The 12,468-nt window shown below is 35.7% G+C and overlaps 1 protein-coding gene and 1 long non-coding RNA gene across 13 annotated transcripts in view; one reads left to right on the top strand and one right to left on the bottom strand.

Moving 5' to 3' along the window:
- Positions 1 to 12,468, bottom strand: part of adam12b (ADAM metallopeptidase domain 12b) — a 166,797-nt gene that overhangs the window by 15,705 nt on the left and 138,624 nt on the right. For 2 of the 12 annotated variants that reach the window (XM_087290706.1, XM_087290700.1), the window contains 5 exons: positions 11,369 to 11,446; positions 6,862 to 6,970; positions 4,895 to 5,084; positions 2,907 to 3,015; positions 567 to 605 (listed from right to left, as the gene is read on the bottom strand). In XM_087290706.1, the coding sequence (XP_087146832.1) occupies positions 567 to 605; positions 2,907 to 3,015; positions 4,895 to 5,084; positions 6,862 to 6,970; positions 11,369 to 11,446 (525 nt within the window). The remainder of the gene's footprint in view (positions 1 to 566; positions 606 to 2,906; positions 3,016 to 4,894; positions 5,085 to 6,861; positions 6,971 to 11,368; positions 11,447 to 12,468) is intronic. The other 10 variants (XM_087290707.1, XM_087290701.1, XM_087290710.1 and 7 more) reach the window with 5 other exon arrangements.
- LOC141378615 (uncharacterized) overlaps positions 1 to 12,468 on the top strand; it is a 44,728-nt gene that overhangs the window by 31,211 nt on the left and 1,049 nt on the right. The window contains exons 3-5 of the long non-coding RNA XR_015513561.1: positions 4,838 to 5,144; positions 11,350 to 11,490; positions 11,672 to 12,342. This is a non-coding gene — a long non-coding RNA (uncharacterized LOC141378615). The remainder of the gene's footprint in view (positions 1 to 4,837; positions 5,145 to 11,349; positions 11,491 to 11,671; positions 12,343 to 12,468) is intronic.

The following is a 12,468-nucleotide window of genomic DNA, read 5'->3' as shown; positions in this document are numbered from 1 at the left end:
ATATAAGCAGGCCAGACCATTGGTGAGGCAGAATTTTCAGGCAGAGATGCTGCTGGGGGCCTTCTGAAAAATCTCCTTTGTTGTCAACAATAAAGAACTCTTCTGAAATCAAAACCATCAGACTTGGCTGATTATTGAAGAAAGAAAAGACCACTACTGTCTCCTTCAGGTGCTCTGATTTTCTCTGTAAGTAAATTGGGTAAACTAAAACTGGCCATAGTGTATGAGTGTGTGTGTGTGAATGCGAGAGTGTATGGGTGTTTCCCAGTACTGGGTTGCAGCTGGGAGGGCATCTGCTAAGTAAAACATATGACGGAGTAGTTGGCGGTTCATTCCACTGTGGTGACCACCAATAGATAAGAGACTAAGCCAAAGAAAAATGAATGAATGAATGAATATTCAATTTAATAAAGTTAAAGCAGAATACTTAAATATGATTTCTTTACAGATGTTATTGGCTTAATGAACATAAGTTCCTGATTAGAAATCACAGAACATTTATGTTAAGATACTCTGTAAATGTTTACTCAAAACATGTTTATAAATATGCATTATAAATATAGTACCTCAGATTTGTGAAATCTGGTTGACTTGTTTGTCATTTTCTGACAATAAAGCATAGTTAAAATGAGAAATTAATTGTCTGATTTCACTCAGAATGTTGAAAAGAAATTTGATAATTATCTATATCGACTGATATGGAGTTTTGAGCGGTGACTATCCAATCACAGAGAGCCCAGATTACTTGAGCACACAAAGACATTCAGCCACGACAAACAATTTCAAATCAATTGCATTACTGAATCAAAACAGAAAGGCTTCTACGTGAATGTCTGAGGTTTAAGATGATGATCTGGGCTTCATTAATATTCTTTGAGAGTCAATAGCGAAGAATAAATCAATTATGCACCTAAGCCTGATGCTGCGCACACAGAGACAGAAATGAATGGGTTTGGACAGTAATTCTGCCATGATCTGACCTCATCTGCTCCTCGCTTCATCGGCAGGAAGACACTGAGAGAATGAATTATGGATTTTGAGATTTAATAAAAGATCTTGTTACTGCTTGTTAATAGGGGTGTAAATATTAATTTATATGAACACTCCTCAAGAAAGGATAAAATGCCATGCTTGGTTACAATTACAAGCTGTCTCCTTGGATTTAATTTACTATGATTCTTTTCTAATACACTTTAGACAAATGCAAATGTAGAAAAGATTTTGTTGATTTTTATTAGTAAATTTTGGTTAATAAATGTAAACAATAAAAAGTGTGTAATATACAGCATATCTCTACTTAAACTACTATTACTGCAAACATTTTTTGTGCTTGATTACAGGCTGATTATGCTAATGCAGGTCCATAAAATATATAGTTTTGTAAAGAAGCAATGACTTCAAACAGTTTAACCCATCAGAAACAACGACCAGACCTGTACATTTACTGTATAATACCATATATTAGCTTTTGTAAGAATTTCTGTTCATTACCAGTGGAAAGTTTGGAAACAGTCAAATTTGTTGATGTTTAAACAGAAGCCGGTGAAACTTTAAAATATAATAAAAAAAATCAATTATGTTTATTTTATTGAATGTAGTATCATATTGAATTCATTCCTGTGATTGAAAGCTGAATTTTCATCAGAATTCAGTGTCACATGAGAAATCATTGGCTATGTTTACATGGAGATCAGTAAAGGAATTATTTGCCTTAACCTGAAAAAGACAATAATTTGATTAAGGTGTTTACTTGAGTTTAAATGTTCCTTTCATGATCCCATTTTACATGTAATGCACATAGATTGATTAACAAAACTGCATCACCCTGCTATTTACATTTCCTCCGGAGTTTCATTTCATTTTTATTTTGGCGACATTAACTGCAGTCTGGCACTTTCCTGTGATTGAAAGCTGAATTTTCATCAGAATTCAGTGTCACATGAGAAATCATTGGCTATGTTTACATGGAGATCAGTAAAGGAATTATTTGCCTTAACCTGAAAAAGACAATAATTTGATTAAGGTGTTTACTTGAGTTTAAATGTTCCTTTCATGATCCCATTTTACATGTAATGCACATAGATTGATTAACAAAACTGCATCACCCTGCTATTTACATTTCCTCCGGAGTTTCATTTCATTTTTATTTTGGCGACATTAACTGCAGTCTGGCACTTTCACTTTCATTTGGGAACATTTCATGCATGCCCCTGTGACAAACAAGATGTTGGATAAGAGTATGAACTGCTGGAAGAGTGTTGTTTTAATGGAATTTCATACCACACGCTGTATGGAAGAAACACCTCCACATTTCATCCTTCACTGACTTGATAGGTGCAGAGACCAGTGTCAAACAGTGTTGTGTGTACAGACTATCCTGTCGCAAACTGTGGTGAAAAGTCCTACATGTACATGATGGTAATAGTTTGATTAAGGTGTTTACATGTCTGTGCTGCACTTCAATAATGCCCCTAAAATCGGCATACTCCACGTCCTAATCTGATTTCTGTTTAGTCTGATTATGTCCTTAACCTGATTAAATTAATAAAAAAAAAACATTGTGCTGTTAACATTGTAGACTCTTGAACTATATTGACCTAACCGTATTAAAATTATTAGTGTCCATGTAAACATACTCATTGATGATTTGCTGTTCTAATATGATCAGTTATTATTTACACAGAATTACTAATAATAACTCTTACAATGCATCCACTGCATAGAACATATGCCAGAGTAATTAGCAGTTCATTCCCCTGTGGTGACCCCAGATAAATCAGGGACTAAGCTGAAGCAACATGTATGAATGAATGATTCTTACAATCATCAGTGCTAATATTTTGCGATGTTTAGAGTCTAAATATGCCTTCTTCTACAAAAATGCTAAAAATAGTACAAAAACTTACCTTGTCTGCGCGGGAGTGTAAGGGTAATGAAGGGGGCTTGTGCTGAGGTGAGACCCTGAAGACTGACTGTGTCTGAGGAGGGCTGGGTGTTTGCTTCTGTCCAACTGATCTGTGAAATCAAGTTTTCAAAAATTAGATTTTCAATTTATTTGACTATTTTAAATCAATTAAACACTGCAGAAGAGAGGATCACTTTAAATATCGGTGCAATTTTCTTTTCAGCATCTGTGTCATAATGTTGATAACCACACATTTAAACTAAGGCACTTACAATGTCCAGGTGGTAAATAATAAACTGAACACTGTATTAACATGACAGTCATGATGTGAAGTGAGACTGAATAACATATTTAACTCCTCGACATTCAAATGTCTGATGATCTTTCAGGTTTTTTTAAAGGATATTTTATTCAGCATTGCTCATTATATGGATAATTCAGCCAATAATGAAAATCTGCAGTGGATTTAGCCTACTGCAGTAGGAATTTCAAGCTCCAGACTGTCATGATTGGACCATTTGCTAGTTCTGAGTGTGGATTTAAGATAATGATATAGTAAATAATCAGTTTCTTTCCCAGAGTAAATGCTTTGCATTCATAAGACCTCCATGTATCATCAGGAGCCACAGGTATTAATTTTGATTTGTAAGCGTCAGTAAAGTGACAGTGGCTATTGACTTGCATTTCATGTATTACAGGGAAAATAACCTAAATAACGCTAGCCATTAAGCCATTGCGCCGACTAACAGCAAGTTTTCATTTCTATGCTATATATTCTCTTAAAACGTGAAAGTGAAGATATTTTTGATGTTCCAACAGATTTTAATTTTGAACAAATGCTGTTTTTTCAACAGTGTATTTATCAAAGAAACCCTGAGGAAATTATCATGAGCAAAAGAGACCTCTTTAAAAAATGTAACAAATTAAACCCATTTTAATCTGCTGAATGGTAAATTACCATTCTTCACTAGTTAAACAACTCTTTCCATTAAACTCAATTATGATGAAAAAGTCAGTAAACATATGCACAAATATAACTGCTCACACAAAGGGCAAGCCAGACAACTTCAAAGATATAATGTACACTAAAAATAGCTGGAACATTTACAGTATTACTGGCAATTTAGGTTTCCAGTAATACTGTAAAATTTACAAGTGTACTGTAAATTAACAAATACAATTGTGCCATAGTTTTATAGCCCAATAGTAATTATTAATTTGCAGTGCACTTGTAATTGTCACAGTATAACTGGCAAAATTCACAAGCGCACTGAAAATGAACAATTACTACTGTGCTGTAGTTTTAAAGCAAAAATGCACAAAAGCACGCACATCAATCCAAGAACCAAGAAACCAAGAAATGGTCATGCCCAACAGAGCCTGGTTTCTCTCAAGGTTTTTTTTTTCCTTTACTTCGTAATTTGGTAAAGTTTGTTCCTCGCCACTGGCTTACTTGGTTGGGACTGGTAGAGCTGTGCATCGATGGATTTGCTCTTCAGTGTTTGGACTTTCAGCAGTGAAAATTAAACCACACTGAACTGAACTAAAGTGAACTTCAACTCTGAAAACTGGACTGACTCAGTTTCAGTTTACTAGAACTTCCATGTTAAGCTGCTTTGACACAATCCACATTGTAAAAGTGCTATAAAGATAAACTTCAATTGAATTAAATTGAATTTTATATATATTGAAGCACTTGAGGATGAGTAAATGATGACAAGATTTTCGCTTCTGGTTGAAGATCTCTTTTAATTATAAACAGGCTTGCACTGAATAATTCAGTTTACTCCCATTGTAAGTGTGTTACTGTGACCACAAAGGAATGGATCCAAATGATCTTTAAAAGTGCCTTTTCTCCTACTGAACTTAAAACCTCATCCCTTTGAGATTTAACAAATGTTTTCCTCTCTCTCTTTCTCTTTGTGTCCCCAGATGCATATCAGCAGGAATCCAGGATCAAACACATTTCTGCAGGAGGGATTTCTGTACCTGAGCTTTTGAATGGCGTTCTTCTTATTAGCGCAAAGGAACTGAACCAGCGCTTTCCTCTTCAGACACAGCATCAGTCCGGCCGACAGCAGGCAGAGCAGGGTGACCAGGGAACCTACGGCCACGGCACTGCTGTCCGCTGTTGTCACATAGGACAACACGCACATTAATACACACACGCGCACATCTGCTGTACAGCACGGCACAGAAACGCCACAGACAAGAGGAAAACACAAGAAGCCAGAGTCAGGTTAGAGAGAAATGAAGAGAGATCGATCTGATTTTTTTTTTTTACAAGCTGTTTCTCAGTTCTTGAGTGATGTGTGAGAGATGTGCGAGCGGTGTGTGAGCGCAGAGCTTCAGGTTTGCACTAGTAAATCAATGACGTGTTCTGTCAATGCTGTTATGCTGGAAAATCGTTTAATGGGCTTTTGTAATTATGTTGTAGTTTCACGCTGAACTGGTATATCTGCAGTGCTGATGATGATGTCACAGAGTGGATGAAAGCGGCTTCACTTCATGAAGTACATTTGGAAAAATCTCAGTGCATATGGCCAGTATAAACTAAATATAATAGTTTTATGATATAATAATTATATATATATATACAGATGATTAAAAGGGCAAGGATTTTTTTTAAGTGTTTCCTGTTATATTTTCAGTCCCACTTAATATTAAGTGGCCTTTACTAATTTGTACTTAGACTGAATTTAATAATAGGCAGCACGGTGGCACAGTGTGTAGCACAGGCATGTCCAAACTTGGTCCTGGAGGGCCGGTGTCCTGCAAAATTGAGTTCCAACCCCAGTCAAACACACCTGGGCTAGCTAATTAAGCTCCTACTAAGCTTTCTAGAAACATACTTGCAGGTGTGTTGAGGCAAGTTGGAGCTAAAATCAGCAGGACACCGGCCCTCCAGGACCGACGTTGGACACCCCTGGTGTAGCACAATCACCTAATAGCAAGAAGTTCGCTGGTTTGAGCCCCGGCTGAGTCAGTTGGCATTTCTGTGTGGAGTTTGCATGTTCTCCCTGTGTTTGCGTGGGTTTCCTCCGGGTGCTCCAGTTTTCCCCACAAGTTCAAAAACATGTGGTATGGATGAATTGAGTAAGCTAAATTGTTCATAGTGTATGTGTGTGTGAAATAGTGTCTATGGATGTTTCCCAGTAATGGGTTGCAGCTGGAAGGACATCCACTGCATAAAATATATGCTTGATAAGTTGCCGGTTTATTCTGTTGTGGCGACCCCAGATTAATAAATGAATGAATGAATAAATAAGCAAATAAATAAATGAATAATATAAAATAAACAAATATAAACATGAGCAAATACATAAATAAATTAATAATTTAAAATACATATTTTTTATTAAATTAAATAAACAAATACAAAAAAACACATAAATAAACAAGTAAATAAATAAATAAGTAAATAATTAAATAAATAAATGATATAAAATAAATAATAAAATTAAATAAACAAACACATAAAAAACACATAAACACATGAATAATTAAATTAATAAACAAACAAATAAATAAACAACATAAAATAAACAAATATAACATAAACAAACAATCAAACAAATAAATGAATTATATAAAATAAACAAATAAAATAAATATAAACAAACAAACAAATACATAAATACATAAATACATAAATAAATAAATAAATAAATAAATAAATGTTCAGTTAATAATATCATCTGGTTTGATGCTACTGCAATAACATTTAAAACTAGGGAAGGTCATTTCAAATCAATATCTGAAATATTTTTTAAAAAACATTATTGTTATCTGTGTTATTTAGACTGCTGAACTACATGTTTCTCTTATATTAGATCAGAAGGAAGCACATAATCAATTCAGAAAGCATGAATTGAAGCATAGCAAAATAGTCATGCTGTGTTAGTGTTGCGCATACTGCTATGGCATTGCAAAAGTGCAGCTGTCAATCACTGTACCAGCTTGTCTCATTGGCCCACTGTCGACGCTGCCGCCAAACCCCGCCCTGTCACAGAAAGGAGGTGCCCAGTGAGCCTCACAGTGGCAGTTCTTCTTATTGTTGCATTCCTGTAAACACAAACCAACCACTATCAGCGCCACACACAGCTTAATCCTTCCTTGCTGGACATTATCATCAACATCCTGCTGCTCAATACTGCATCAATTCAGCAGGATAACAGTGTGAGATCTCCTCATGAGCATTCAGATCATGGATGCTCTGTTCCGAGTTACATTCAAGGGCAACAGTTTCCCATTTGCACAAAACTGCATTAATTTTTTTTTTCCATCAGGGCATGTGTCTAGGGTCGCCGCGTAAGCTGATTGATGTCACTCCATGTTTAAATCACAGTCTGAATATTGCATGTCTGCCTTCGAATTTGAAAGAACATCCATGTCTTTCCCATCAAAAAACATGACCCAACTTTTCAATCTCCTGAACTCTTAACATTCACATCAAACTTTTCTTGGATGCTTTGATGGTTTCAACATGGTTAAAAAAAAAGACAGTTCAACTTTCAGGAAAGACACTCTTCAGATTAAGAGCTGAATGAACTTGTTTTCAAGTAAGAGTTAGTTGGACTTAAATAGCTTTATTTTTATTAAATAAAATTATTATTAGAAAAATCAAGCAGCACACATGGATAAAATGTGCTATGGATAGACTCTTGAAGTCTAACAACAACAACAACTTTAAGATGTAGCTAGAACCTAAAGTTCATTGATGAACTCCGATGTTAGCTTGAGAAAGCCAACGTGACTGCACTAATGGCAGTTGGCAGGAAGTACGGTGGTTGCGAAGTGGTTGCTAAAATGTTTATGGCATTGCTAGATGGTTGCTAAGCAGTTGATAAATGACAATGCTGGTGTACATGTTTGATCAAATGCTAATATCAAAGAGCTTAGAATCACCAAGAGGCGACACTCCATTGCAACAGCAGCAACAGCCCCGCGATTCAGCCATTTTGGAGTGAATTTATTTTTACTGAAACTGTCACTTTTAGCTGAAATTACTTTAATAGTTTAACAGTAGCATAATATAAATGAATACCAACATGTTAAATTAAATTTAACATAACTTCCAAATGAGATGTTGATAACAAACTAAAAGTAAACTTTTTGCTGCAGTATTATATGTTACAGCTTTATAATTTTTTCAGTGTTGTCTGTTAAAGAAAAGCTAAAAAAGCTTTTAAGTAAATATGTATATATATTATCGTTACTATCTCCTGATCTGCATCTAACTGAACACATAGGGAATTCTGAAGAGACATCAAGTTGAGCATCTCTTTAAGAAACTAAAAGAGTTGTCTTGTTGAAAAATAGAAAATATAGATGTTGCAAAATGTAGCCAACTTGCGTAGAAGTCTTGGTGCTGTTATTAAAAATTATGGAAGCCAAATAAGCTACTGGATAAAGTAGTTTTTGATGTGGGTATACTCATTATTGCATCAGCCTAATTTAAGTAAAAGTAAACAAAAATGTAACTTAAGTTATTAAATCACAGTCTGAATATTGCATGTCTGCCTTCGAATTTGAAAGAACATCCATGTCTTTCCCATCAAAAAACATGACCCAACTTTTCAATCTCCTGAACTCTTAACATTCACATCAAACTTTTCTTGGATGCTTTGATGGTTACAAGTTAAACAGATGTTATATAAAAATTTAATCTTGTCAACGTTTTGGAAATTGCTTTTGTTTTAATTGAGTGTCGCCTTGGTGATTCTATGCCAGTGATGGGCAAACTCGGTCCTGGAGGGCCGGTGTCCTACACAGTTTAGCTCCAACTCTAATCAAACACACCTGCTTATAGGTTTCTAGTGATCTTGAAGACACTGATTAGCTTGTTCAGCTGTGTTTGATTAGTGTTGCAGCTAAACTATGCAGGACACCGGCCCTCCAGGACTGAGTTTGCGCACCCCTGCTCTATGCTCTTTGCTAATACTTAGTAGGCATTTCTAGCATTTGTTTACTTTTACTTTACTTAAATCGTTAATAGCATGTAGCTAATCGTAATTAGCACTTGGTTTACCATGCATAGTACACAGGACATCCTATTTTCATGAGTCAAACGAGCAATACCTAAGTCCCTATGATGGTCTAATGTAGAGATATTGCTGTTCTTAAATGGTTGCTAGGTTAGCCTGTTTTATTGCTATGGGGACAATTGACAGCTGAGACAACCTTAATGTCTCTCTGACAGTCAAAAACTGGACTTGGACTTTATGTAAAAAATGGCTTGCCATAGTTTACTGAAAATATAATGCATAATAAGTGTGAAAGTGATACATGGAAAATGGCTTGCCATATCAGTAAAAATATGCAGTTTAAGTCAAATTGCCTTGCCATATCAGTAATAAATAGGAGTCTAAACCTTTTAGTTCATGGCTTGCCATATTTTGGGAAAAATAATGCTTAAAATAATTTATCGGAAATCTACACGTCTGATAAACCGGAAAAGAAATGGCAAAAAAATGTAATGCAGGAGACATCTTTTGGCCAAATTCGGGGCTTTTTTTTGCTTTTGGCATTTTTTATATGCCAGATTTTTAATATGTAATTTTTGACATTTTTTATTAAAAAAATTTAAGTCTGATTGGCATAAGGAGATATAGCAACAATCTTGACACACAAGGCACAACTGAACCAAATTTGGGCTTTGTAGCATGGAGGATAGGACGAGGAGATACATTTATTTTTGAGAAAAGAGTAGTATTTAGTAGTTTCTCAAGCCAACATAATAAATATGGAAAAGCCAGTTTGCACATTCTTCTAAACATTTCATTTTGTGCTTTACGGAAAAAAAATTGTGTGTCTCTATTCTTTATGATGATGAAATACAGTATGCATCATGTACTTTACGCATCAACATAAAATTCAGGCTTTGGAGGTTTAGTTTTGTTCTGAGACTTATTGGCTCAGTTTGGCTTTGAAAAAAAAAAATCACTAGCAGTTGGACGGTCCAAGATGCAGACAGAGTTTCAGACATCTTTATAACCAACGATCAGTTTGTCCTGCAGTGCAGTTCCAGTAAGGAAATAGACCTTGTTTGAAAAAAAAAGCATGTAATTGCATAGCCAACAGAAAAAAAGACAAACTCCAATTTCGGAAGCGTGTAGCAAGAGAAAATAAATAAAACATTACACACGTACACACATGCCCTGCAGAGATGACATGGGGCACGAATGCAAAAGATAGCGTGAGGGTGTTTTTGGCCTCAACGTTTCACGATTGCATTTAAGCACTCCTCTGTGCATACGAGTCAAAAGATGATGAATGACATTTTAAATGGTACACAAATGAAATAATTATGACTTCTATAACCTTATTGGAGTGACTGAGATCGATTGTTAAGCACTTCAGTGGCTGAAACAAGCCTTTAGTCACACAGCATGCTGGAAATACAATAGTGCAGTGAAAGAAAAAAGGGTGATTCAGTATTACTGTAGCATTATTTACAGTGAGACTCAAATAAAGGTGTAGAACCATTTCAAGGATGATCAGAAAAAATAGACAGCACCTTAGTTAAATATATGAGTGTCACAGCAAAGGGTCTGATTACTTAAGAATTGTGATAAATCTTTTTAATAAATAATATTCTTTTTTTAATAAAACTTAAATGATTTTAGCAAATAGCTGCAATAAAATATTTAGGGGGTCTGAATACTTTCCGTTACCACTGTATGTACTGTGAATTGTATACACTGCTATTTTTCTTTACATTTTGCTTTTGCCAAGTTAAATTAGCTTATTAAAGGTTTAGATTTTGGCAAATCTATTACAATTTATTATTTATTGATTATAATTTTATATTTTTTCATATCTATAAATACCAAAAATTTATTAACAATCTTAAAGCTGCTCTATTGCACACAACCCAAATATATGGAGGCCAAGTTTCAAAAAGCATTACAAAAGTCCATATGTTTGCACTTGAAGACTTTTGAAGCAAAATAAAAGCTTAAAGATGTACTATATAGAAAAAAAGAACAGTTGAAACATTCTTCTAAACATCTCCTTTTGTGTTTCATGCCAAAAAAAAAAAAAAAAAAAAAAAACGAAAGTCAACATGGGTTAAAAAAAGCAACATGATGAATAAATGATCACAGAATGTGATTTAAAGTGCAGTGTGTCACTTCCAATGGTCGCAGGCATCAAGCTATCAACACAAGGTTATGCTGTGATCTAATTTATTGCAGAATCCACGTTTATCTGTGCTTTCAGGGGCTATTTCAATCATAGCTGTAATCTAGTTCATGTGAAGTTACAGTATGTGGACCTAGTTAGCTAAGTGATGTCCCCCTGGCAGACAGCTACACTGCAGAGGGCAGGACTTTCAGAGTACACTCATTTGTGCGGACTTATTACCAGCATCTTATTCCAGTGCATGATAGCTAATGTCAGAAAAACTGCAGAGATTAAATATATGTTTTTTTTTTTTACAGAAGATTTCAGAAAACTTACCCCTCTTCCATTGCACTTGGCAGAGCACTTGTGCACCCCAAACACACTGACATTCTGACACTGTCGGTTCAGACACATCTGTAATGAGGAGACAGAGACAGGCAGAGAACTCCATGTTACAAGTAAGGAGACATTTGTGCTATAGTGTACTGTATGTAGCATTTACAGTGAATAGTGGTTGACCGATATGGATTCTAAAGGGCCAGAGTGGCCAATTTAGCCTTAATAGTCAGTTTTATATTTGTTTGTGATAGAAAATGTATTGGAAAAGCTAACAGTTTTATGCTCTATTGCGTACAACAGGATATGCAACCCATTCTGGAATGTACTGCTAAATACATTTCTGGAGAGTGCCAAATGGATCCCAAGAGGTACATTTTTTTTGCAGTTTTTGTTTTTGCGAGTCCACCAGAGGCTGCTGTGTATGTTTTTTGAGATCTCAAATTTCTCTCGCTAGTGCCATTCTTGCATAAATCCACAAAAGGCCACTGTTGACTGACTGATCAACTGACCCACCGTCCTCCTTAACTAAACCCAACCAATAGTGTTTTTAAAAGCACAGTTTGACCTGCCCACCAACTGAAGAAGCAATCCATTTCAAGAGTTCACACTTGGCTGATTATTGCTTATAAAGCAAGTTTGGCATGCTGTCTTGGGAGAAAAACCCTAAACTCATAAGATCCTCGAGGCTGGGGCTCCCTCCCGTTTGCAGAGCGAGAGTGGAGTTTGAGCTCCAGAGTCTCGAGAACTCCCCTGCTTGTTTATGGCGAAAGAAAGATTAGGGATTGCTATGGAGAGATATATTGCTGATTAAGAGTTCATCCATGCTGACGATTTGGTTCGGTCAGTTCTCTTATGTCATATGTCTTTGGCCTGTGGGAGTAAACCGGAGACCCTGAGGGAAACCCTCTCTGCATCTCAAGTCCAATGACATACATGGCGAGCTAGCAGGACAAAATGGCAATAACATGGAGGTAAGTGGTCCGCTTGTAGTGCAAAAGGAACGCAGTCGTTCTGCCTCGTAGCGTGTTTTAAAGACTAAATGCAGTCATACGTACCTCTGGCTACATAATTTATGATCTCCAGAAATGTATATAGAT

The sequence above is a fragment of the Danio rerio genome, chromosome 17, assembly GCF_052040795.2.
Source record: "Danio rerio strain M-AB ecotype USA chromosome 17, GRCz13ab, whole genome shotgun sequence".
NCBI classification, from domain to species: Eukaryota; Metazoa; Chordata; class Actinopteri; order Cypriniformes; family Danionidae; genus Danio; species Danio rerio.
This window is presented reverse-complemented; position numbering and strand designations above follow the sequence as displayed.